The sequence below is a fragment of the Xiphophorus couchianus genome, chromosome 16, assembly GCF_001444195.1.
Source record: "Xiphophorus couchianus chromosome 16, X_couchianus-1.0, whole genome shotgun sequence".
NCBI classification, from domain to species: Eukaryota; Metazoa; Chordata; class Actinopteri; order Cyprinodontiformes; family Poeciliidae; genus Xiphophorus; species Xiphophorus couchianus.
This window is the reverse complement of record NC_040243.1, coordinates 5,345,731-5,369,981: the sequence shown is the minus strand read 5'-3', so window position 1 is coordinate 5,369,981 and position 24,251 is coordinate 5,345,731. Positions and strand designations below refer to the sequence as shown.

At 35.9% G+C, this 24,251-nt stretch overlaps 1 protein-coding gene across 4 annotated transcripts in view; it reads right to left on the bottom strand.

Moving 5' to 3' along the window:
• Positions 1-24,251, bottom strand: part of asic2 (acid-sensing (proton-gated) ion channel 2) — a 402,948-nt gene that overhangs the window by 22,749 nt on the left and 355,948 nt on the right. For all 4 annotated transcript variants that reach the window (XM_028041889.1, XM_028041888.1, XM_028041890.1 and 1 more), the window contains 3 exons: positions 13,564-13,691; positions 5,562-5,712; positions 5,182-5,238 (listed from right to left, as the gene is read on the bottom strand). In XM_028041889.1, coding sequence (XP_027897690.1) covers positions 5,182-5,238; positions 5,562-5,712; positions 13,564-13,691 — 336 coding nt within the window. The remainder of the gene's footprint in view (positions 1-5,181; positions 5,239-5,561; positions 5,713-13,563; positions 13,692-24,251) is intronic.

The window sequence follows — 24,251 nt, the reverse complement described above, 5'->3', positions numbered from 1 at the left end:
AAGATGTACTCTTCAGCTATACTTGTAAATTTCCACAGAAACTGTGAAGTGTCTGCTGGGATTTTATTTATTTATTTTTTTACAAATGTGATAAACATGGAAAACAGATCAGTTTCAGACTAAAGTAGCCTCTCAGCCTCTGCCTCTACACACTCTGAGCTTCAGAAAGCCAAGTGGATCTGACATTTTGCTTTTGTATTCCACCTGAATTCAAAGGTCATGCATAAAAAAACACACACACAACATGAGGACAGAAGGAGAGCAAACATGACTCCTGAACACTGCCCCATTTTACACAGCGGCTCAGGTCGTGTAAATGTTTGCTCCACAGAAGCTCTAATGACAGCGTAAGTCATAGTCTGCATCACAGAGGGGAAGAATGTAAAGCTGTGAACACAAACATGCCCTGGAGCGGCTTCAGTTGAAACAGCCTTCACCCTGACAGCAACAAATTTTCGCCACAGAAAGCTACATTCAGGGCTCTACTTTGGCAGCTTGAAGATGGAAAAAAGCCCTCAGTGAATAGTTGTGTGTGACGCCTTCAGCTTACTATAGGAAAACTCAGACAGCGATGATTCTAATGCAAAGAGACACAAGCCTTTCAAATATAGCTCAGTCTGAAGTGTCTGTCGCTCAAACACCCTTCACTAAAGTTGGAGACTTTAAAATTGTTTAAACAGATGGTATTACTGAAACACCTATCCAATACAGTTTTAAGAAATCATTAGATTTCAGTTTTTCTTTTCTTTCAGGAAATTCACTGGTTATTCTTTGAATGGAAAATAAAAATGGGTTAGTGCTTTCAGAGCTGCACCTCACTCTAGCAGCTCTGTGGCAGACCTGCAGATCACAGAGCAAAAAGCAGATCCCCCCCCCACGGTGCAATAATAGCTGCCGGGGCCTCGCAGACATGTAAGGGAGAGAGAGGATTTAATACAGCTCCACAGTGGTGGCTTATTTTTTATTCAAATGTGACGTTATTGGATTCATAAGAGCACCTCTCTGCGCATTTAAATGACTGATTCTTTGTCCGAGCCTTGAAACCTTTTGTCCACTTTCTTTACCCATTTTCTCTTACTTAGAACAAATTACCATAGGCTCCTTACGGCATTCTTAATTTGCAAACTTAAATCCCAGCATATTTTGGAATATTACCTCATAAAAAACAAAAACAACTTGAATGGATCAGAACTACTGATAGAGTCCAACTATTGCACCATTTTTGAAGAACTGATCACTGAGCTGCTGCAGCAGGAACTACAATCAATTATCAGGCAGTCTGCATCTAATCAAGGAAGATTAGAAAAACGAGATGTTAGAATCCAAAAGATGCAGCAGTCTCTTAAAAGAGAAAAAAGAAAAAAAAAACAATAAAGATTTGCTTCCAGAACCTAAGGGACACAGTTACAGAGGTATAAAAATCCAATCAAACTTTGGTGCATGCAGCATCCTCTGAACAGGGAAGCCAACTGCAGGAAAATACACCAAATCTTTCTGCCTTCCTACATCATATAGTGCAACTTCCTGCTTCAGAGTGCCTTCTCAGTCACATTATGTTGCACTAAATATCCTTATGGTGTGGGAGTGTACAGCTTTGATGCCAATTGCTTGCAGGTATTGTTGCCCTTGGCTGCCTTTTTTCTGCTTTTTGGAAACCTTTCTGGCTTTGCAGAAATAATTTACCATTTGATGGGAGAAGTGTGGGCTGAGCAGACCGAATGCTGTGAGGGGAGAGAATGTTGCACTAATGGTGTTTTGACCACTTGTGTAAGTTAACAGGGTTAGAAACCACTCAGCAAACTTTTAAAACAAGTTATTAATACCTTTTTTCCAAAAAATATATATTTTCTACAAAACAATTCATATTGTTACTTATGTTTTAATCAAGCCATGACTTATAAAAAAATAAAAAAGGTTTATTTATATTAATTTGGGTGATTTAAGCAATTAATTCATATTACTTTTTTTTTACATTAGGCTGATAAGCAGCAGTGATGTTAGGGCTTTGGGTTGAGGGTTAGCCGTCGTAACAATTCCCTGTTTTTAGCTTAGATTAAATGACTTTCCACTATAACACCAGGCTGGACTGGAGACTATTTTTTAAGAAAACTGATCTTTAGTGTTTGCAGCAAAACACTGCAGATCTCGTTCCAGTCTGCAGTTGCAAGTGTTATCTACTCCACTTTGGTAAGCTGAGGAAGCACCAGGGATGTCAACACATTCGATAAAGTCATTGAAAGGGCAGGTAGACTTATTGGACAGGATGTGGACATAAGTAGAATAAGTCGGGGTCAAGAGGTCACGGAACAAATTGCTCTCCATCAAGGGGAGTCCAGCCTGCGCGGTTCAGGACCTCCAGCAGAGACGGTGGAGCTCTTTCAAAGACTCGCTCTCTGCTCCCCAAAAAATGCTACAACAACTTTCCTCTGTCTAAGAGCTGACATTTTCACTGCTCTTAATTTTCATTTTTAAAAATCTATTTTTGTTTTCCATTCAAAAAATTGCGTATTTGAGCACTTAATTGGAATATCTTTAATGACCTTACAGCAATCACATCCTTATCATGGTGGCAGACAAACTTTTACATTGTTTCCCTGATATTTGATGCTTTTCTATCAGAACCTTAATGTGACCAAACAGGAATATTCCAACATGTGACTTTGAAATAATCTGCAAAGAATATGAATTAGACTCAAGTATATGTATTGTTGATGCTGCCAGATGTCATCAGTCCATTCCAACGATGCTAAAAGTGAACTAAACTTGTGGCTTATGTCATTAGCAGATGCTGCAAACGTAATATATAAAATTTTTTGGGTTAGGAATAATTTGATTTTAAACATGGATAGCAATCAAAACATACACATGATGTGTTGCTGGAAGTGTTTACGTTTGAAGCAATTACTGAAGCATGTTTCAGTGTGGTATTTACAGCTTCTAACAGGAAGAAAAAAGTGTAGTTCAGTTAATCAGATGTGGACTAAAATACACAAATTCAGTGCATCATAAAACTTCATGACCTGTGTTTAAGCTCTGTACATGTCTCTCTCTCTTACATCGAGGACTGTCTGTCTATAGCTGTGCTCTGGGTTCAAAGAGCCTCAGCAGCCTCTCATGTTCTGCCTCCGAATGAATGAATAACATAGTTTAGCAAACCATGCACAAGATAAAAAGCCATAATTGTAAAAATTGGCCATGCAAACATGGCTGTGTCTCATAATCAATGCCAAAGACGTAACCTGGGGAAATGTATCTGAGACAGGTAATGAGGGTAAAGATTCCTCACGGATCATTTAAAAATTCCACAATCAGGGCCTCGAGAAGTAGAAAGAGTCGTTTCCATGGAGACAACAATACCATACTGCAACATTTCTCGAGTAAGGTCTTAAATGGCATCAAAAATGGGTTACTGTCCAACCATATTGTAAATGATAACTGCAATAAATATACACAGCTTGCTCCTTCAAAGTCAATATTAATTATGAAGTTTTTTTGTTATTCACTTCCTGATAATGTTTTGGCTCATTCCAGGAATTTTGGAACAAAATGAGAATATAAACACCATAAAGCTGCAGCATAATCCTTTATCCTCAGTTATTTTTTATGGATATTCTGAACTAATGTTTAAATAAAAAGATCAAACTGAAAGGGCTTCATCTATAAATTTAATTTAAAAAATCTCATATTGCTGTACTATTAAAAATACAGCATATAAATAACCCATGTAATTATGGATGCATAAAATAGTAAGAAGTCTATAGCCACACCTAGCTTCTTTCTCTGTGATTATCTATAGATTTGCAACAACCTAGACATATCACTAAAATGGTTATCATTTAAATGTAAAGGTAGAAAATGGAGTAGCGAATTTTTGCACAAGTTGGATTAAACCAAAGCCAAAATAAGATTTCTTTGCGATTGTTCTGCTTCTTGCCAAATAAAGAAGAAACTTATTTTTAAAAATATTCTCAAGAACATTTGGTCAGTCTACAAATAGCACTCCAGATAAAATGATGTGCTGGTTGTGTTTTTTCCACCTCTCAGTTCCTCCCTAAAGTAAAGCTTCCCATATCTCCCGTTTCTTTCTTATATAATTTTACTTCAGCCTGAGTCTCCACTTCAACAGAGGCATTTATTTCTCCTTCAGTTGGAGATGACACCATCTAGAGACTCATTATACAGCTTGTTCATTTTTCATTTGGCAGACCTTCCTCCTCTCTTAGATTTTGTTGCTTGTAATGCCAAAAATTTATGTCATTAATATATTTTTTTTATTCTTTGAGGTCTTTATTTACCAACCAATTAAAATGACATCAAATGTGATTTTAATGACATCTGTATGAGTATAGAGATACATTTTTAGTGACTTCCATTTGTTTTGCTTAATATTTATACCCTACTCTTGAAATTGACGCTTGGATCTACTTATTTAATGTAGAACATTGTATTTCTATTCATATCTCTTTGTCTAATTTCAGGAAAAAAGGAAACAGAAAACTGATTTTGAAGATGAAGCCTCGGTGATGGTGTTGAGGTCTTCTGTGAATGTTTACCTGTTTCCCTTTTTGTGTATGTTAAAAAAAGAACCAAAACGGATCTGAACTTCGTACAGGTGCATTTTAAATCCCTATATATGAATTCTTGAATAGGAAGGAAGAAGTTAACTCTCCTAAAACCTTTTACATGTCTCCATCCATTTACGTCAGTCCAGGCTTTGTGATGTATTATCTCTCTGACTATCCATGCATTAAATTGAACTCTAACACTGCGGTCCCTGTCGACTCTGCTGCTGGTTACAGACTTGAGTCCTTCACACAAAAGTGGAAAGATTAAGATGGCTACCATCTGAACCTCATGCTCTTCACCAGTGATATGTGGAAAAATACTCTGAAAAATCTACAGTTTTATCAGTGCAATTTGATTATACCGCAGAACGTAATAAAAGTTTCTGAAACGAGTAGGAGTATTTTTTTTATTGTTCTCTGAGTAAATTGTTTTGCAGTAATTTCTTATAAATCAGATTTTTTTTTTTGACTTCATCTTTCACTTCTTTAAAATTCATCTCCACAACAGTCTCTGCCAAGTCATTTTCAGAGGCTGTAATCATGCATAAACCATGCTACTGTATGTGTTTCTTCTTGACTTGTAGGGGTGAGTGCGTGTGTGTCCAGGCTGTCTTACCCAAAGCAGGCTCAGCACAGTCTTTATACTGCTCAGGGGTGCAGTAGGAGGCGTCACCTGGGAACAGAATAAATATTGTATATTACAGCAGCTCTTTAATCAGTCTTGACGCTTAAACATGAACTTATTGGAAAACCTAACAAATGAAGTGAAAATGTGAATGAATGAGAATTTTTCTGTGAGAAACAGCCTCCTTGTACCTCCCAGGTACACCTTGTAGTCCTAGGGCTTTTTAAAATGCCAAGAACTAATCCAGTATTGATTTGTCATATCAATATGATGCTGGTAAATCTCCTGGAAAATACTGCAACCTTGCTGAAAACTCTTGTTGATGAATGAGCGCTCGATACATCATCGCAGAGTACAACAGAGATGCTTACCTGGCATGTGCACCATTCTGCAGTTGCAGTTCTCCACAATGTAGCGAGTTTCACAGTCAATTCTGCAGGCTGTTACGCTGTAGACCTGAAAGAAGCCCGACTCCAGAGCTTTGGACTCACACTCTCCCCATGGGGGAGGCAGGTAGGTCAACTGAGGGGAAGAAGAGAACCAGGAGTTCAGTTAACTTTGTCTGCCAACTGGAAAAGAAAATCAAATCAAATCATTTTATTTCTTAAGGCCAGGAGTAAAGTTATTGTCTTCTTGTTAAATTATAAAATAACTGGAATTATCAACATTCTTTGAAAGCAGAGTTACATTTTCTTAGTCACACACTAGCATGAAAAAAGACCAAAAGATTTCAGAAAGCAAATCACTGTCTCATGGGGAAAATGTCTTATTATAAGTGACATTATCAGCAAGTGGAACTGGCGCTTTTTCAGGAATTGTTTACTTAGAATAAGCTCCTATTTTTTGTTGAAAAGTTATAATTGTTATCTTATTTCAAGCCTGTTACGATATTATACCAAAAAGACTTGGTCAAATTTGGTACTTTGAAAGGATGGCTCCTTTATTAGATTTGAATAAACACGAGTAAACTATACACTTTTCAGTGACTTTAAACAAATAGAAATTAAAATAAAAACTAAGTAAAAACCACTGAAAAGTTTTGTACATAACCAACTGAATTCCAAAGATCACATGGAGGCAGAGCGCTTCAAGAACCAAGATGGCTCGGCAGACAATAATTCAACAGTTAGCCAGACTGTATGACAAACATCCCCCAACATAAAGTGAGGGAAGCACGTAGAAATGCTCCTGTGGTTGTGAAGGCTGGGGCGACAGATGAGGACTGAGGGACAGTAGGCTGAGCAGCATGGAGGCCCATCTGCTCCACAGCACAGGCATTGAGGTCCAGCCCTGCTTTGTATCCATCATCCTCTGTTCCCAGTTTCCCTTGCTGTCATCTCAGAGCATCCCAAGTGAGTCAGCTTGTTCTGCCAAAAGACGTTTTTTTGGGTGGGTAGACCATCCTGCCAGATTAAACCTGGCTCCACTCTGCTTGTTGGTAATGACAGAATTTGAAGCCTTGGCTTGATTTCTTTTCAGGTGATATTGCTTCTCAGCTATGGTGCAAGATGGAAGATGCTATTATCTTAGCAACACTAGAGTAGAACAATAGATTTCGACTAAATCCACGCAGCAGTCTGGAAAGCTCGGCATTTCAGTGTCCAGAAACCTTCATCCATTTGGATGCAGCTAAATTGTTTCTTATTATAATTAAATATGCCTTTCTCAAAGCCAGCAGCAATTACATGCCATATAGTGACATTCAGAAGCTATTAATTATGTCAGAGATATAAAAAATGTTCTTCTTAGCAATCCTTAACCTTTACAATCACCTTCAAATTTCACCTTCTGGCCTAATTAAAGTCAGATGTAGCTGATGTGAGATCTGATTAATTCTCTGTAATCAGATAATTCAATATCACTTCTCACTACGTTGAGACCTGTGGACCTTATTGTGGTCTTATCTAATAAAAGCCGAGGCTTGTGGGCCACTCAATGTGTTATTAATCCATGCTCGATTCCCCTGTTGTACCAGAGCAATACTTTAATTAGGCCATACAGCTCTGCAGACCAGGGATGTTGTTAAAAAGTAGATAACAGCATGAATTACAATGAGGTCATCCCATTAGTGCTGCCTGGGTGAGCTGAAATGCAAATTGTGGACAGTGGGTTCGAGCAAAACCACCCTTATGTGTTATTGTTGGATTTCTGAGCAGAGTGCTAACCAGTAATACAAAGACCCTGGGTTTGAATTAGGAGTCTTCCTGGAAAAATAAAGATGTTATGTCCATGGAAATATTGCCGTCCTGTGGTAGAGGAACAGCATGCCCTTTTAGTTTAATTTAAAAGACTACTACTGAATTCAGAGAGCTTAAATAAAAAAAAAAAGGTTGCATGAGGACTCTGTCGGCCCAGAGGTTCGCTTGATTAAAGCTGCTTTGATGTAGGTCTGATGGTATTAATTAAAATCTGTTAATTTAATCTCTTTGTTAAGCAAATTTTCCAGGCAGACTGACTGGTATCTGTTACCAAGATTCACTTATCACCATTTTAAAATGAGCCACACGGCCATATTTAGATCTTTCTTGTAGGTATGGTGTCAGTCATAATATTGATTGTTATTTCTTAGATTTAAATAAAAAACAACTTAAAGTAGAAGGTGAAGGAGACGGGTCCAAACTTGCAGCAGCTCTGTATCAATTAGCAGGGGTAAAATTTGCCCTTTTTTTCCTCTTCTGTTCAGAGGAGCAGCGTTTTCACAGGCATGCAGAGGACGGCTTGTCTACGCCCTGTCAGTCACGGAACAGGGCTGGGAGACGAGAACAGACCCTGAGAGCCTTATTACTCAGGAGGCCTACACATTGTTGAGCATGTCTCCTCTCTAACTGTTTATTACTTCAATACACCGAGCTCTGATGTGGGAAGGTCACATTTAAACTTTATTGAAGAAATGTCCCAAAACTCTTAGCTGAAATATCTCATCTTGTTTCCAGGATGACTTAATCATTCAGTGTCGTTTGACCGACTTTGAAAGACAAAGATGATGTGCATGGATTTAATCTGATTGGATCAGTCTGGGTCTGGTATTTTACAAAATGGCAGTGATGATGCACTAGCAGGACTGGATTTGGAAAAAAATAAGTTGACCTGTGCAGCCATTTCAACATGTACTTTAAATCATTGTACTGCAAAAACTCAAAATCTTACCAAATATTTTTGGTCTAGTTTCTTGTGCAAATGTCTTAGTACACTTGAAATGAGACCAAACTAATTTCCAAGCAACTTTTAAACAATTTATATGAGCTTGTTTAAAGTCAACTATTCCATAATACTGATAAAACGTATTGGTTTTCACTTATAACAAGATATTTCTTCCATGTTGAGAGTGAAATAATGTGCCAGTACTAGAACTAGCACTTTTTCATTAATATGAAAATATTCACCATGCATTCATTCATTACAAACATCATTGAAGCAATATGGGTCATAAGGAAAAGGCTGAGGAGAAATTTAACTTTTCATTCTTTAAAAATACAGTAGTCTTACAAATCAAGCCTGTGATTTAAGTAATGTGAAATCCATAAATAGTTAATTCTGGGTTTGGCTTCTCTAAGTACAGCAGTTTTGAAGCCAGACTCCACCCAAGTGTTGTGCATGTTTTAAATGTTTCCCTGCTAGAAAACACTTGATTTGCATGAAGGGAACATCAGCTGGTTAAATCTGGAAACAAACCACAGAGGTAATTAAATTTTCTGATTCAGGTGTGGTGCAGCGCAGACACATCTAAAATATGCATAACATCGGCCGTTGAGGACCAACCCACCTCTGCCCTAAACACAGAAATAGCAGTGAAATAGCTCTGTTTTTCTAACATCAGTAAAAGGTACACAGATAGCAAACTATGTTTTAATGAATTTCTGTTCAGTGCAGAATTATTCAGTTCAGGTTTCATCGGGGTAATCATAATAATTGTTAACAATTAACTAGGGGAGGTTTAATGCAGTCTAAATTCCTTAGATAGCAAAATAAGTATGAAAAAACCCTAAATTGGTGCTCTACCTCGATATCAATTTTGGCTAGCCAGCCCTGTTAATGGTAATATTTTCTTACAGTGTGTAAAAATAGTTGTTTGTTTACTTTTTTCTACTGGGTATCCCAATTCTGTCACGGAGATGACTTAAAAACTTTTGAGAAAAACTTTTCACACAAAATAAGTCAATTAAGGTGATGCTAACTGTCACTGGACAGTTGATCTACAAGGCAGATTAATAAAAAAATCTGACAAATACAATATTGACTTCAGATTGCTTCACTGTGAATATAGTTTAAAGCTATGGGCTGCCACTTAAAAACCCAGTGGAACTGTGTAGGCATATTGGATTTTAAACAAATCACACCAATCCCGACTACCAGAAAGAAAGGAAGAACAGGGTTGAGATTGGGATTGCAATCAGCTATCTAAAGTAGTAATTTATGGCAATTTCACAGTGGCTACGCTCTGAGAGGTAATTCAAATAAATTTGACTGACTCAGAAGTACTTTGTAAAAATCTTGTGCCACAATGGGCACACAGAAAGACACAGAAATCCATTCAAAGTTAAATTCAGAGACTGATCAACAATCCTGAGGAGGAGATGACGACAGTGAAATCAGGATATTCAAACTGAGAAGAAATGGTTGACATCTTGTCCATACCAACCCTACTTTTAGTTCAGGGTCCATCTAAAAAAATTCTTCTGCCAATTTTGTGGCAGATTTCCATCTACTTTTGTCTGATTTGGTCCTAGAGGAAGAGAAAAACTACAGCCAGAATAAAACTCTGGTTCTTATGTTTCTGCAGTGGAAATACATCTACAGTAATTTGATATCAGTGAAACAAAAAATGGAATGACAGCTCTAATAAAACCTAATTAATTGTGTTAAAGTATTCATTTATGTGTATAATTTTAACATTTAACAGCACTATTTCCATACCTACATTGATGGGACAATGCATTCCATTGTCTTTTTGTTTTGCTTTAGCCCCCACCCAAATCCAGAAACTTTAAAACTGAACTCAGCACTGATCGGTGATCATGACTCCTTCATAGAACATATGTAAACGTTTTGTACTAAAAGCCTTTTGCAAACCTTTCCTCAGAGCAGTAAACTCAACAATTCCCTCTGCTTCTTTGCATTTATAAGCCGCAGATGATGAAAGTTTCATCTAAAATACAGCAATGTAATAAACAAACAAACAGGAAGGATGCCCATCTTTGCTTAGTATCATTGCGGTATCACAGATAATCTGAAAATAATCATTTGATCCAACCCATCTGGATGGAGTACCATTTACAGAGACTCCCCACCTGCTCCTCAGCCTGCTGCTGCACATACTTTGGCGCTGCCAACGTTGATTTAGGACCTTCTGCAGCAGCCCCCCCAACTAAGACGTCTGAGATTTTTATTCATGTGGCATCAAACTTTTAAGCTTTTTGTTTTGCATGTGTTATCCAATTTTTCCATATTTATTTCCATGAGACATAAAGGAATTATACTGATGATTTGTAGCGTAAAAGTTAATTAATTCAATGGGAGAATGACAAATATGTTAGAAAGTCAAAACCTTTCAATGTTTATAAAATTGTTTTAAATTTCAAATAAAATTTCAAAGTAACTTTCTGACAGAAACATAGGAGCATTTCTAGGAGCTTTCCAGAAACACTTTTCAAAACTAAGCATCATTCCAATAAAGTTTCCAATCACTCCTGCTGAATGTCTTAGAGTTGCTCAATTTGTCCTGAACTCGCTGAAAAGCCTCCCCAAAGCTCTGGTCTCGACCATTTTGGAAAATTGTTGAGTGTGCCTAAGTCCTGTGCCAGACTGGACTGAGTCAACAAACCAACTAATCCAAATGAACTCTACAAATTTTGCCAAGACGTGGAAGAATGGATAGATTATCCAATCAGAACAATGCCATCAACATTTTGATGGCAATAAAAAAAAATATGGCTGTGGTTGGACGTTGTGTTAATGTATGTACAGTTAAATCAGATATTTACGTACTTACTAAGATAAATAACATTTTCTTCCTTATTGCCTGACATTAAAGTACATCTTCCTAGTTTCAAATAAACATTTGATTAACAAAATAATTTTTATTTACCATATGCCAGAATATTTATAGAGAAAATTGTAACTTTTTTCAAATTCCCAACTTTACATACTTTACCCTTGTATTTGACAGAATTAGCCAATTCAGATTTCTCCTCATAATATTATCTCAGGTCAAGTTTGATGACAAGCTAAGTCCATTTCCTTTAGTACATTTGCAAACTGTAATGCCTTTTAGAGAAATTGATTATTCTTCTAAGTGTGGCCTTTCAGGCTACTTTAGTAAAGTTTTGTTTCAATGTTGATAACAGTGAGTTAAGTAGTAGATTTTAGCTAAACAATGCATTTCACCAATAAAAATCCCAAAATGCTTTACCAATGCGTAGCCTAATATTTTAAACACTAACTTAAAGCTTTAGAAAACAGGAACACTCAGACAGAGCTCTCCACCGCACTATGAGGTCTATTTCAATTTCCAAGACTAAAACAATACATTTCTGTATCTTTGGCCTTCGTGTTGTCACTGAACTCCCTAAGCAAAACAGTTTCTGTTAAATGAATTTCACAAAATGAATAAAAAGATTAATAAAATGTTTTGTGTTGTTCCAGATTCGTTTGGATTTCTCTGTGATTCACACCAGCAAGTAGTGAGCTTCAGGTTTTACCCTAAAGAAACATACATACGTGTGAATCTAACCAAATGTTGAGAAATAACCTAGAAGAAACAAAGACAGCTTCATCATCTCGACTTAACCTCATTGTTACAGTGATTAGCACTGACTGAGTTATCTTTTCTTGCACAACAGCCAGTAGTTTCACAATGGTAATCTGAAGTCTTTTTCTTTGCCTTCTGAAACAGGAGAAACATATACAAAATCCCAAAGATTGACATTTTTACATGAACTCTATTCCATTTCACAGCTGAGTATTAAAAACTTTAACTGATGTGTAGCATTGCTTCATGTAGCTGTGAAATTATCTCATCAGTTGAAGACCAAGTAAAACTGAGCTTTAAAAACAAATGTGTTTTTATGAAACTACATCGCTACAGTGATGTTTCAATTTCGTAGCCCTTTGATGAAAAGAGAAGCAGCAGGTTCTTAGTTCATTAAAGGAATTGGCACCGGCACCCGCCTAAAACAAATATGTGGTTTCTGTTTTTAAAATGTGTAATCTAGCTGTCAGCTTACACAAAGCTCTTTAAAAACTGCGTATAAACGCACAATGAAAACAAAGTTAATATGTAACAGGCTGGCATTATGCAAATGCCAACCTGAGAAAAAGAATGTTGGGAAGACAGCAGTGCTTTAAGTAGAAAAAATTAATGCCGGTACGCCATTTAAAGTCACAGAAATGTGGGACAGAAACATGGATATTATTTTTGCAGAGAACTAATAAATAGATCAGTAGTTTTATTGTTCAGAAATGACAAAGGTGTCGTGAAGTCATTTTTAAGAACTTCAAGGGTTGTAATATTAAGGGCATTAGAAATAACATTGAAAAAACAAAATTAGAAAATAAATACTCATTAAAAACAAAGTTAAACTAAATAGTTTGATATTTCAACCCTAAACTCTGCCTTAAAGTTCCAAACTATTGAAAATACTCACCACACAGTACTTCAGATATTTCTCTATCAGATAACTGTGTAACATTTGTATCTCCAGATTTGAGCTGGAACAATGTTTTCATATTTTTATGGAGAGAAGCTATATATAGGCTATGTGTCACGGTTATTTTTTATCGGGGCCAATTCCCTGTTAGCATTCAATCGGCATTTGTCTGTTTAAGTTTCTGCTTCTTGTCAGTGTTACAAAACACTTCATAACTACGTTAGGTAAGTCTGACGGGGGCAGAATAAACAGATTCATCTTGAGATGTGAATAGGCTACTTGAACTTCAGTGAAGAGCTTTGATAAACAGCCATCTGAAGTAGAAGAACGGCAATGGAGAGAAAACATTAACTGGTATTGGCTGTGTGTATCTGTAGACCCTGCAGCTTAATGTGACAGAATAATGTTTAGTATGATTGAGTAAAGCTTAGATTGGGTTGAGAGCAACTCTACCAGAAAGGTCATAGATGGAAACAATAGGCACAAGTTCATCACTCATCTGTCAACAGCCACCAGGAGACCGAAGAGGTCACCTAAAGGCCCCAAGGCAGAACAAGAAAAAAAACATAATTCCCCCCTCACATATGAACCTGGATGCACAGAATCTAATCATGCCTGTTATGGCAGGTTATTCATCACATTATCTCTAAGGGATAAGCCCAATGTGTGGAGTAGAGGTGGGGAAAGTGCACAAAAAGAGTGATGATGATAATGATGGGGCACCTACCCTCTGCTCCTGAGTGGCCACGAAGGTCTGGAAGCCAGGGGCCACGCCAAACCCAAGTTCGTGAACAAATGGGGGCTCCGCCTGACTGTGGATCTGCACCCGCACGCCTGCCTCAAACGCTGTGTCCTCTGCAGGAAAGATGGAGAAACAGGAAGGACAAAAAACAACAATTCAAAAACTAACTCAGCTCAACCGTTTGAATGCAAATGCATCAAAATCCGATTTTCATTTCAGAAACAACCTTTTAGCAATAAATTCTGGGGGTTCTGACTCTAAGCCTCTGGCTTTTGAGATCGTCTCTGAAATAGGAAAAAAAACACACTCAGACATCCTATTTGTTGTGACATCAAACACAGGTGCAGAATAAGGCTTGGTACTAACTCAATAGATGAAAGCGCCTCTATGCCTCCATTTGGAGCTCTTCAACACACACACACACACACACACACACACGCGCACACACACACACACACACACACACACACACACACACACACACACACACACACACAGAAGTACAGACCAAAGAAGGCACAACATTTGCAGACAAAGAATGAGCAGCGTTTGCAGAAATCAATAATGTGCTCAAAGTCAGTTGTGAGTGCACTGACATTCAATCAGGGCTTTTCCCCATCAGCTGATCAGCCCAACACCTCAGGGAGCTCTATGACCAAGACATGGTAGTCTCTGAGTATGACCAGACTGCTCGAAATCGATGCAGCGCAAATACAGACGGACGAAGGCATCAGTCCACTGTGATACACACATTAATCAAACATCTGCAAAGGCTGATGTGGCAGGAGCATGATAGTTTCATACCAAGGAATTGATAAATGGATCAAACAGAACTTTTCTGAGTTTTCAGAGAGAAGAGAATAGGAAGATGGGACAGTGCATGTCACTTACATTTAGGAGACATAAATCTATATGTAGTCATTATGAGGACTTGATTTATGTTTCTCTAAGCAAGCCAAGTGCCAGTACTGTAACTCATTAGAGTACAAGGGCATGTTAAAGGTTATGTTGTGATTGGTTTACTGTAATGAGGAAACACATCAAAGTTACTTTAATCCAACTATAAAGTCATTAAAACATTGCAATGCATGTTTGCTTTAGCGATGCACAAAATATCAAATTTCAATTGTCATTGCAATAATAATATGTGCAATAGTGCAAACGCAAACAACTGCCTGGATCTAATATAGAGTCATATGTCCATGTCAATAATATATTTGATTCTGTTTGCTCTTGATGTTCACACCTGACAAAGATTTTAGTAACTGGAATGTCAAAGCTCACAGAGCATCTATTAATAATCCAGCTGTGTCTGTCATTTTCTCTCTAAATATTGTGTCTTCATTGTGGCTAAAGAATTCTTGCAATTTTATTGAAGACCTCATTATTATGCAACTGCATTACGGCATGTGGGCATTTAGTATTCACCATCTGGCCCAAAGTTTAGAGACACAATCAGTGCACACATTATTGGTGTTAGCTCAAATTATGGGTTGGGCAAGCCAGAGAGATCTGCAGCTGACGCTGGTCGGGCTTACATTTCAGAAAAACAAACCCATAGTTATAAAAGTTCCCTGATAAAAGTAAAACAGGAGTATGTGTCTTTAAATTATTTTTGACTCTTATGCTGTTTCACCATATTTCATAAAGCAGTGCACATTTTAGTGCTAAGGGAAAGCAGTTTGTGTATTTATTCTGCATCCTAACTGACAACTAGTTAACATTTGTGCCTTCTGGTTTGCAGCTTGTGTCTACAACTCTTTATAGTTCAACAAATTCAATTTAGAGGTAATATTCCTCCACAAAACACCAGATAATAAACCAAATTAAGTGCCATCTACTATTCAAACAGTGTCACAGAGGTCATTTGGATTTGACTAAACAATTTCTTGGATTATCATACTCAAAGTTATTTAACTCAAGTATTGCTTTAAATTGTTCATGAAGTTAGAGAACAATTAACTTAAGCAATCTATTTGTTGTTGTTTTTTCATGGCAACAACATACATAACTTATTTTCTGGACTTCTTTGAACTATTATCTTGTTATTAGAGCAAGTGGGACACGTCCTGGTTCGTTTATAGGAAACAATAGAAGCAAAAATGACCTGTTACAAACCGTTTACATCCATTTCTTTTCAAATTGTACATAAAATAAAAACTTAAAAAGTTTGACATGAGTGCAGTACTCAAACTTAGATAGCATTAACGGACCCATTATTAGTCTGCAGACCAACGGTCCATCATAAGCTGAAGAGCTGCTACATCTTAATTAATTTACTGTTGTAGACTGAAGAAGATTTTAAAAAGCTGAAGTCTAATGTTTTAAGAACCACACATATACGTATAGGCAGACAAAACAGGCACAGAAGAACCAGCAGAAACCAAGTGATATGTCTAAATCTCTCCTGCAGTGCAGAAATCAATGAGAGACAGTTCAAGAAAAATATCATCACATATCATTTATACGTAAAGATATAGGATCACTTCAAATCCTTGCCTGTTACACTAAAGATAATAAAGTATATAAGCAAATATGTGTGTAATTTCTAAGTCACCAGGAGTTTATCTTAATGTAACAAAGCTGAAAGCAAACATCCTGTAAATGATAGATGGCATTACTAATAAAATGCCTTTTAACCTCGTTTTAGGATAAATAAAAACACACTTCACATTCCAACTTTGAATCAACTTTTCAAACACACATTTAGAAGAGATGAAAAGGCAGAAAATTAATATAAAGTGCAATTAGTCACAGACACATTGAACATGTTGATGTTTTTGTGATGATGTAAAGGTAAAAAGAGAAGGTAATCACTATGAACCTGAAGATAAATAAATACTTTAAATGCTGTCTCTGAAGTTGTGCTGAGATTATATTGACAGCAAAAAGGCAGAGGCAATTAAATAAATTGAAAAGTGCTTCTTGTGGGGATTAATACAAGGAGAGTCAGTATTTAAAACCTCAACTACTTAAAGCAAATAATATGCGTTTCCAAAATGGGAGCCATTAGATTTATTAAGAAATCTTTCTTCATAGTTAGTTTAATCAGGAGTTACTCAAATATAACTAGCAGCTTTACTTCATAATTTTTCTTTAAATTAGACAGATTACTCTGAGTATAATCCTGATCTAGATTAATCTTGCTTAATAAGAAAAAATATTACAATTTAGTCTCCTAAGGCAGTACTCAGAAAAACTCTCTTTACATAAGATATTGATCTCTTGTTGATTAGCAGGCACATGGACATTTATTATGTTTATTTCCGCACAGCTCTTTGATAATGTCGCTAAGTTTGTGTTAAAGGTTGCTGTGTTTGTGTTGCAGTCAGGCCATCTACAAGGAATCAGGAGTAATGATGTTTGTTATATCTGAACCAGGCTTCAATCAGCTTCAAAGGCAGCTCCTCTGATTAGACAGACGTGCGTGGTCAGAGGGTTCACACTCACTCCACTTGCAATGATTCAGCCATGTAGGAAAGAGGAATTAAGTTGGAGAGAGGAGAAATCAGAACCTACAATAAGTGTTTAAGTTTTTGCTTTCTACAGCTTCCTGTTTGTGTTTTAATCTGAAGAAATTTGAGGGTTTTTTTTTTTACAGATTCTGTAAGTTTTTTGTGTAATATTAAAACATATTTTTCTTATTTCAACCAAAACTCAATCAGAAGGGTCATCTATTTAAATATATTTAAAATTACAGGAGCTTCTTCCTGCAAAGCAATGGTGTTTTATATGACAAAGACTAGGTGTGCTGTTGGTTTTTTGACAAAGGTAGGCATTTTAAATCTAGCACAAAATGAAAGAAATAGAAAATTATCCCTTTTTGTCATCTAGGTATGTCCCTATTGATCTTCAGTGAAAAGCATCTCTCCTGCCAATCATGGATCAGGAGATTTCTGGTGGTCTGATTGGACCTCTACTTGACAATAAACACTAAGTTTGATGAAAGTGGAAAAGCAACAAAAGCATACAAAATACAGTTTGATAGAAGATTTTTAGATTGCAAGATTACACATCTAATACAAAAATCAATTTCCACACCAAATACAAAAAAATTCAAGCTTTTTTTCTTTCTCTTCAGGAAATGCATCAAAATGGAAACTCAAACTACTGTCTCTAAGTGTCAACAAACTACATCTTCTTTTCTGCAGTTTATTTTGAATTACATAGGATTTGCAGCATAATTCATTTTTTCTTGCTAGATTTATTATTGTTATTGAGGCACTTGCAGAAATGTTGTCCTTACTGATGAGTTTTTGTTTATTAAACTGTCTAATTTCCAACTACACAGATGAGTTTGTGGTTCTGAATACTGTGAGGGAAACTGGATTCGAACAAAAGTCACCATTGGCTGTTATGACCTTAAGGAAAACAGGAAATTCACAATCAATCACTCAAATCCTGGTCACTAAATTAATGTTTATACATCAAAGCATAAAGTTACGTGACTTTAAAGAGCATTAAAAAATACATCAAAGATCATGTTTGCTATTCTGCTCCCAGACTAAATATTATTTGAAAAATATACAGCCATATTTAATAAATTGGATGTTGAAGAAGTTCATTTATGCCAGAAACTCAATTAACTAAGTGAAACATAACATACTTATTAATTCAACACTGACCGATGTCTCAAGCCTTTTTCTCTGTTAAGAATAATGACGATGGTGATGATGATGATGATGATTTTTCACTTACAGCTAATAAAAACATAGGATCTAAGATTAGAATATTACATAGACCAATAAACATTTTCTCATGCAGAAATGTGGGCTTAATGAAAAATCTAATACGTATTTAAAGGTTATTTCAAAAAGGTATGTTTAATCTCACAAACAAGCCTCATTGAACACATATTATAATTTAGTAAATATGATGAGGTTTAGGATTTTAACACATTATTTATAGTTAACACTTATAAATAACAGAGAAAGAGGAAATTTCCATCGTAGGTAAACCTCAACTGTGAAAGACAGTATAAAATACAATCCAAATTTTTTAATAATTAATTTGCAATAAAGAAGTGGCTCTGTAAGAAGCATGTGAAGTTCCTGCAGTGGGCTAGACAATCTCCAGGCTTGAACCCAAAAGAAAATCTTTAGAAGAAGCTGAAGCTTTATGTTATTAACTTTATGTTATGATGTTATTAACATAAAGCTGAAGCTTTATGTTATTATCTGTATTGAGGAATAAACCCCTGCTTTGGTGTGGGAGTTCAGATGAAGAACTACAGGAAATGTTATACCTCTGTAAATGCAAACAAAGGCTTCAAATACTTTTTACAAGCAATAAAATGCTAATAAATTATTTAAAATCATACAAAATGAGTTTCTGGATGTTTTTTTCTTAGATTCTGTTTTTCTCAGTTGAGGTGAAACTATGAAAATGAAGACATCTCGTCTCTGTAAGGGCAAAGTTGGAAAATTTTGTGATGTGTGAAGTACTTACTTTCTCCACCTAAGTGAAACAAAGGCTGCAAATATATGTCATATGTGACCTATATCTGATCTTTTCATGATAGTCTGAACAATACAGATCAGATTCTTTTCGAATGCGACCCAGGCCACTTGGGTATTCGTTACGTATCCAATTCAAATGTGACCTAATGTCCAGGTCGCATTCATTCGACCTGAACGTCACTGATACTCGACAAATGTCAGTATTCTACATCCTGATTCGCCCAAGTGGGAAGAAAAACAACCATGAAGGACTATAATAAGTATTAAGTTGTTAATCTGCTGGCTCTGGTTGGACAACAACTTCAAATGTGTAAACTATGCTCCGCTGTTAACATCCATGTTTACTTCCGTTAACACTGAGCACTTCTTCTTTTTATGGCGGTTGGCAAAACACTGAGAACTCTGACATCATTGCGCCCTCTATTGACACTTTCAGGTCGTTTGCCTGTTCACACTGGACAACACATACAGGTCGCATATATTTGGAAGTGTGGGGGGAAAAAAAATCAGATTTGACAAAAAAATTGGAATTGGGTCACTTCAGGCTACAGTGTGAACGCAGCCAAAAAAGAGGAAACTTTAAGTTATTGCTGGAGGAGCCTTTAGTGCAAAATGCTATAAATGAAATCCCATTTGAAGAACATAAAGAGTAAATGTGTAAGATTTAAAACCATGTAACAAGACTTCCACAAAGAAAGCTGAACTCTGCAAAAATCTCTCTGTTTAGCTGTCCTTCAACAATGCAGTGAAAATAAGAAACAGTGCATGAAGAAGATTCAGTTATCAGAACTCTATCTGCTTTAGAGTTCTGAATTCGTACATTTTCAAGGGCTATTTCTACACATTTCAAATTTGCCATGTAACAAAACCAAGATATGTGGGATTGAGAAAGAAACAATGTTCATCTGTTACAAAATCAAATCTCAAAGTTGAATTTAGTGGTTTGTTCATGTGTCTTTTTAAAGAGGGGGAACATTTTGAAGCATTCATGTTGAATTTAATCATACCAGCCTGCTAAATGTTCACATAAAGTTAAACATGTGCATGTCTGGGGAATATGTTTGGAAAATATTCATCCTACTCTGTAAATGTTCATATTTGCATGCTCTTGATGACAGACCCAGTGAGGCCCATTCATCAGCCTATCATCAGAACGCTATTATCACATTTATATCTAATTATATTGAAATGCACCCTTGTGCTCTCAATGTTGCACTCATCCACACAATCTAGAGAGTCTTTACCTAGAGTTTGAATAAATTGTTGTTTTGGTGACAAAATATTTGTAGCAAACATTAAGGTGGTGACACATGCAGTTTGAGATTATAGCAGTAATATTTGGTTTAGGAACACTTGTGAAAAACGACAGCCTTATATATATATATATATATATATATATATATATATATATATTTTTTTTTTTTTTTTTTTTTTTGCAGCTGCTTTGAAGCTTTTAGCACCTTTCTACTGATGATTTCTGCTTCTATTTTATTCCCACATGTTCAAACACTAAAAGTGTTTTACGAGTTCTCTTTGAAAAGACAAACTTCCCTTTCCCCAAGTGTTTTCGTAAAAGGATACAAGCCAAAAGTCACCGTTGGCTTGTCGTAAAAGAATCCAGCTTCTCTATTTTTATTGGTTTCTAATCTTAATGTGCCTTAAGTTGGTGTCTTGCAAAATGACAAGACTTTTGCCAAATAACAGCTTCTCAAAATATTTGTCTAAATAAATTAAATTCAAGCTACTGAAACACTATTTTCCAGAAGCCTTCAAGCTACTAGCAACTACCAAAATGATCCCACACCATATTACAACCACGTCTGTGTAATGAGTTTTGAGACTTTTGTAATGCAAAGATGTGATTAATCATATAATAGATTTTTTTTTTTTTTTTTTTTACCATATTCTGTAAAAAACAATAGAAACACAAATAAATCTGTAAAGGAAAAAAATGCAGAAAAATTTGAATGCAACACCATCTGGTTGCATAGTGTGCATGACATTAAACTAATACATTGTTAAAGCAATTTTCTGGATCTATTATGCTATTTTGTTACATTTTATTTAAATTTTCATCATTATTCTATACACCTTTAATGGATCATTTTGTTAGGCCAAAGTTATTCTCCCTTTATTTTTACAAAAAGCTTTTAGCAAAGACTATGAATGAGAAATGCCCACTCAAAAAGCAGAATTATATGATTTATAAATAAAAATAGTTATTTTAACCTCCATTTTGATAGACTTTTAAAGAAAATGTTTCATTTAATGCAGTAGAAGTCAACTGTTTTTCAGTCTGTACACTCATATTACAAAAAAAAGAAGAAGGAAAGTGGGGATATTTCTCTTACTTCGGTCTCTTTCTGAGTATGATTTGTTTCTTTTATTTTAAAGTCCTACGGGGTAAAATTATAAATGTGCTTGGTGTCCAAGCAACAAACCAACATTCAATATTTCTTGTAATGTTTGGCCATGATGATAAACTGAGGCGTATTATTGTGGGCATGTAGGTTCCTGCATGAAACGGTGCATTATTAGAACTACACAGACTCACTGCTAGTCTTTGGCTGATGTACAATAAAACAGCAGGAGGAGGGAAGAGTGGGTTGTGACTGGTAGGAAAAGCGGAAACCACTGGAAGGAGATGGATAATAAGTCTCTTTAAAAATGTGACCTGCCTTTCAGCACAGAGCAGAGACCTGCTTCAGCTCGGCAGGCAGTGCGCTTCCTGCTGAGACTGAATTACCTTAAACAAGCTAATTAAACCCCAAGAGGAACAAAAAAGGACACATAACCCGGGAACCTGCAGAGACAGTCTTCTGCATGCTGTTCAGGTGGTGGCTGAAGTTCAACAAGTTACACCAAGATAAGTTCAGACGGTTCGAGAGCTGAGAAATGCAGGACATAATAGGAAAACTGATAAGGTTTTTGAGTCAAAACAAACAAATATCCATATACTTTTTGTTTCTCCTTGTGGCTCAACTGCAGTTCTGTTATTCAATGATTTCAAAATAGATGCCAACAAACCTAAAACATTAACCAACTGTTAATAGACAGTATTTATGGGGATATTTATGCTTTAAGCCCCATGAAGCAGATTGATGTGCAACAGCAAAAAAATAGTAATCTACATAAATAATCAGTCTCAATTATTCCCACAGTTAATCACATAATATATCAAAATCTGTCTGGGGGATCTTTTTTTTCCCCAGTGAGCATTCTTTATCACAAATTTAAGAAGGTCTGGATATTTATCAAACTTAAGATGCATAAACCAATCAAATAATCCCCACATGATCAATGATTATATTTAGTTAATTACATTCATGTCTATATAGTAATGATGCAATTAAGGAGAAATACAAAGACAAATGAGATAAATTAAAGACCCAAACATTTAATGTTCTACATTTACAGGCCAGATGCAGAAAGTTTTCTGATAGAAATTAAAACTTCAAAGTTATCTGAGCTGATAGAAAATCCAGCTTTTATTAAAGGTTTGCTGACTTCTCTCTGGAGTTTAAAGAAGGAGTCTCGTGGTTTAGTTTGTTGTAATACCTAAGCTGAAATACTTAACTGTAATTTAAAATGGAAAAGTTTTGAAAAAATAAAAGGAAAGAATAGGACGTTTCTGTACCAACTGCAGTTCAATGATCTGAACTAGAACATCAAGGATATAACAAGATAAACAGCCTACTGTGAGTCAGAAGAAGCTTTTAACTTTTTCAGAAACATTTGTGGCGAATGGTGTTAGCTTTTCCTAGCAATATATTTGGAGGCTCCTCTATTTTGATTAGAAATCATCTGATGTACCCGTAAAAAAAGATCACAGCGGTAGAGCTCCGGAAGTAGAAGAAAAAGAAAAACACTGCAAGAATTTAACATATAATTTAGAGATGAATAAACTTTATAAGAAAACAACCCACAAAAATAAAAAATTACAGCAACCATCTGTCAAGATGGTGATCAGGCCTCGTACTATGTGACGTGGGTCTCTTACCAAGCCTCCCTTTGGATTTTGATTAAGCTAATTATTTCAGACCTTCTACTTTCTGTTGAGAGTTTTAAACTGGATGTCGTCAAATGACAGTACTATGCAAAGGTTTTAAAACATCTCCCAAATGCCAGACTTCCTTTTGAAGTTGTCTTGATTAATAGATGTCCATATTTTTTAAAAACCTGCTTTTGTACTTCTGCTGGTTTCTTTGACTTTGCTAAATTCAACCTTGACCAGCAGAACAGCAAAGAAAAATAAATAAATAAATAAAATAGCGACAATCAATGACCTATTTCTTACAATAATGCCAGAGATCATAGAACAACCTCAACCAGAACATACTTTGTTTTACTCCAAAGACTTGATATGTTCAAACTCAGCACACAGATGCCTATCGTAGCTCCTGAAGTCATAAGTTTTAGATGCTGCTTCCTCTGGAGATGAATTAAAAATATATTTTTGTGACATCTTCAAAAAGTGTGGAAAGCCACCAGTTGGCCCTGCCAGCAAATGCAATAAAATCACTTTACTGCATAGAAAAAAGGTTGGACATTATGTCAAAGTAACATTTTAGGTTTAAAGAAACCTTAGAGCTGGCCATACATTAAATAGCATTTATCATTATCTTTGCCTTTATTTACCAAAAATTTGCAACTCACTGAGACTGACCAACAGGATGTTAGTTTGCTTTTTACAGCTTTTAAAGAATGTGAATTATGTTAAACAAGTCTTTATCTAAAATACTTAGACTTATATAAAGTGGACTGAATTATTCTTAATGACAGAAATTATTTTAAAATAATTTGTATTCGGTCAATGTTCAAATATGGAAGCATATTTGAATAGTTTTTACATGACCCCAAATTTTTAATTGGTAAAAAATACTGAAAGGCATGAAGATTTCTTGCTTTAGATGTGCCCTATAAAGCAACTGGTTTATCTGCCATGCTTCAGTCCCAAACTGCTCTAGGCTCTTACAATGCAAGTATAAAGACTGAACTCATTGTATTGGAAAAGTAGTTTGGAAGTAAAACTATTTTTACTTAATTTTCATGTTTTATTTGCTCTCTTGGGTCATTATTTCAGGCCAGATGTCCCTAAAAAGACTTTATAAAAATAAGCTGAAATAATCCAGATGATTTGCCAAGAGATTCTCTGTTGGGAAATAGAAAGTTTAATAGATTTGCACTGTTTAATTTACTTTGTCCTGAAATAGG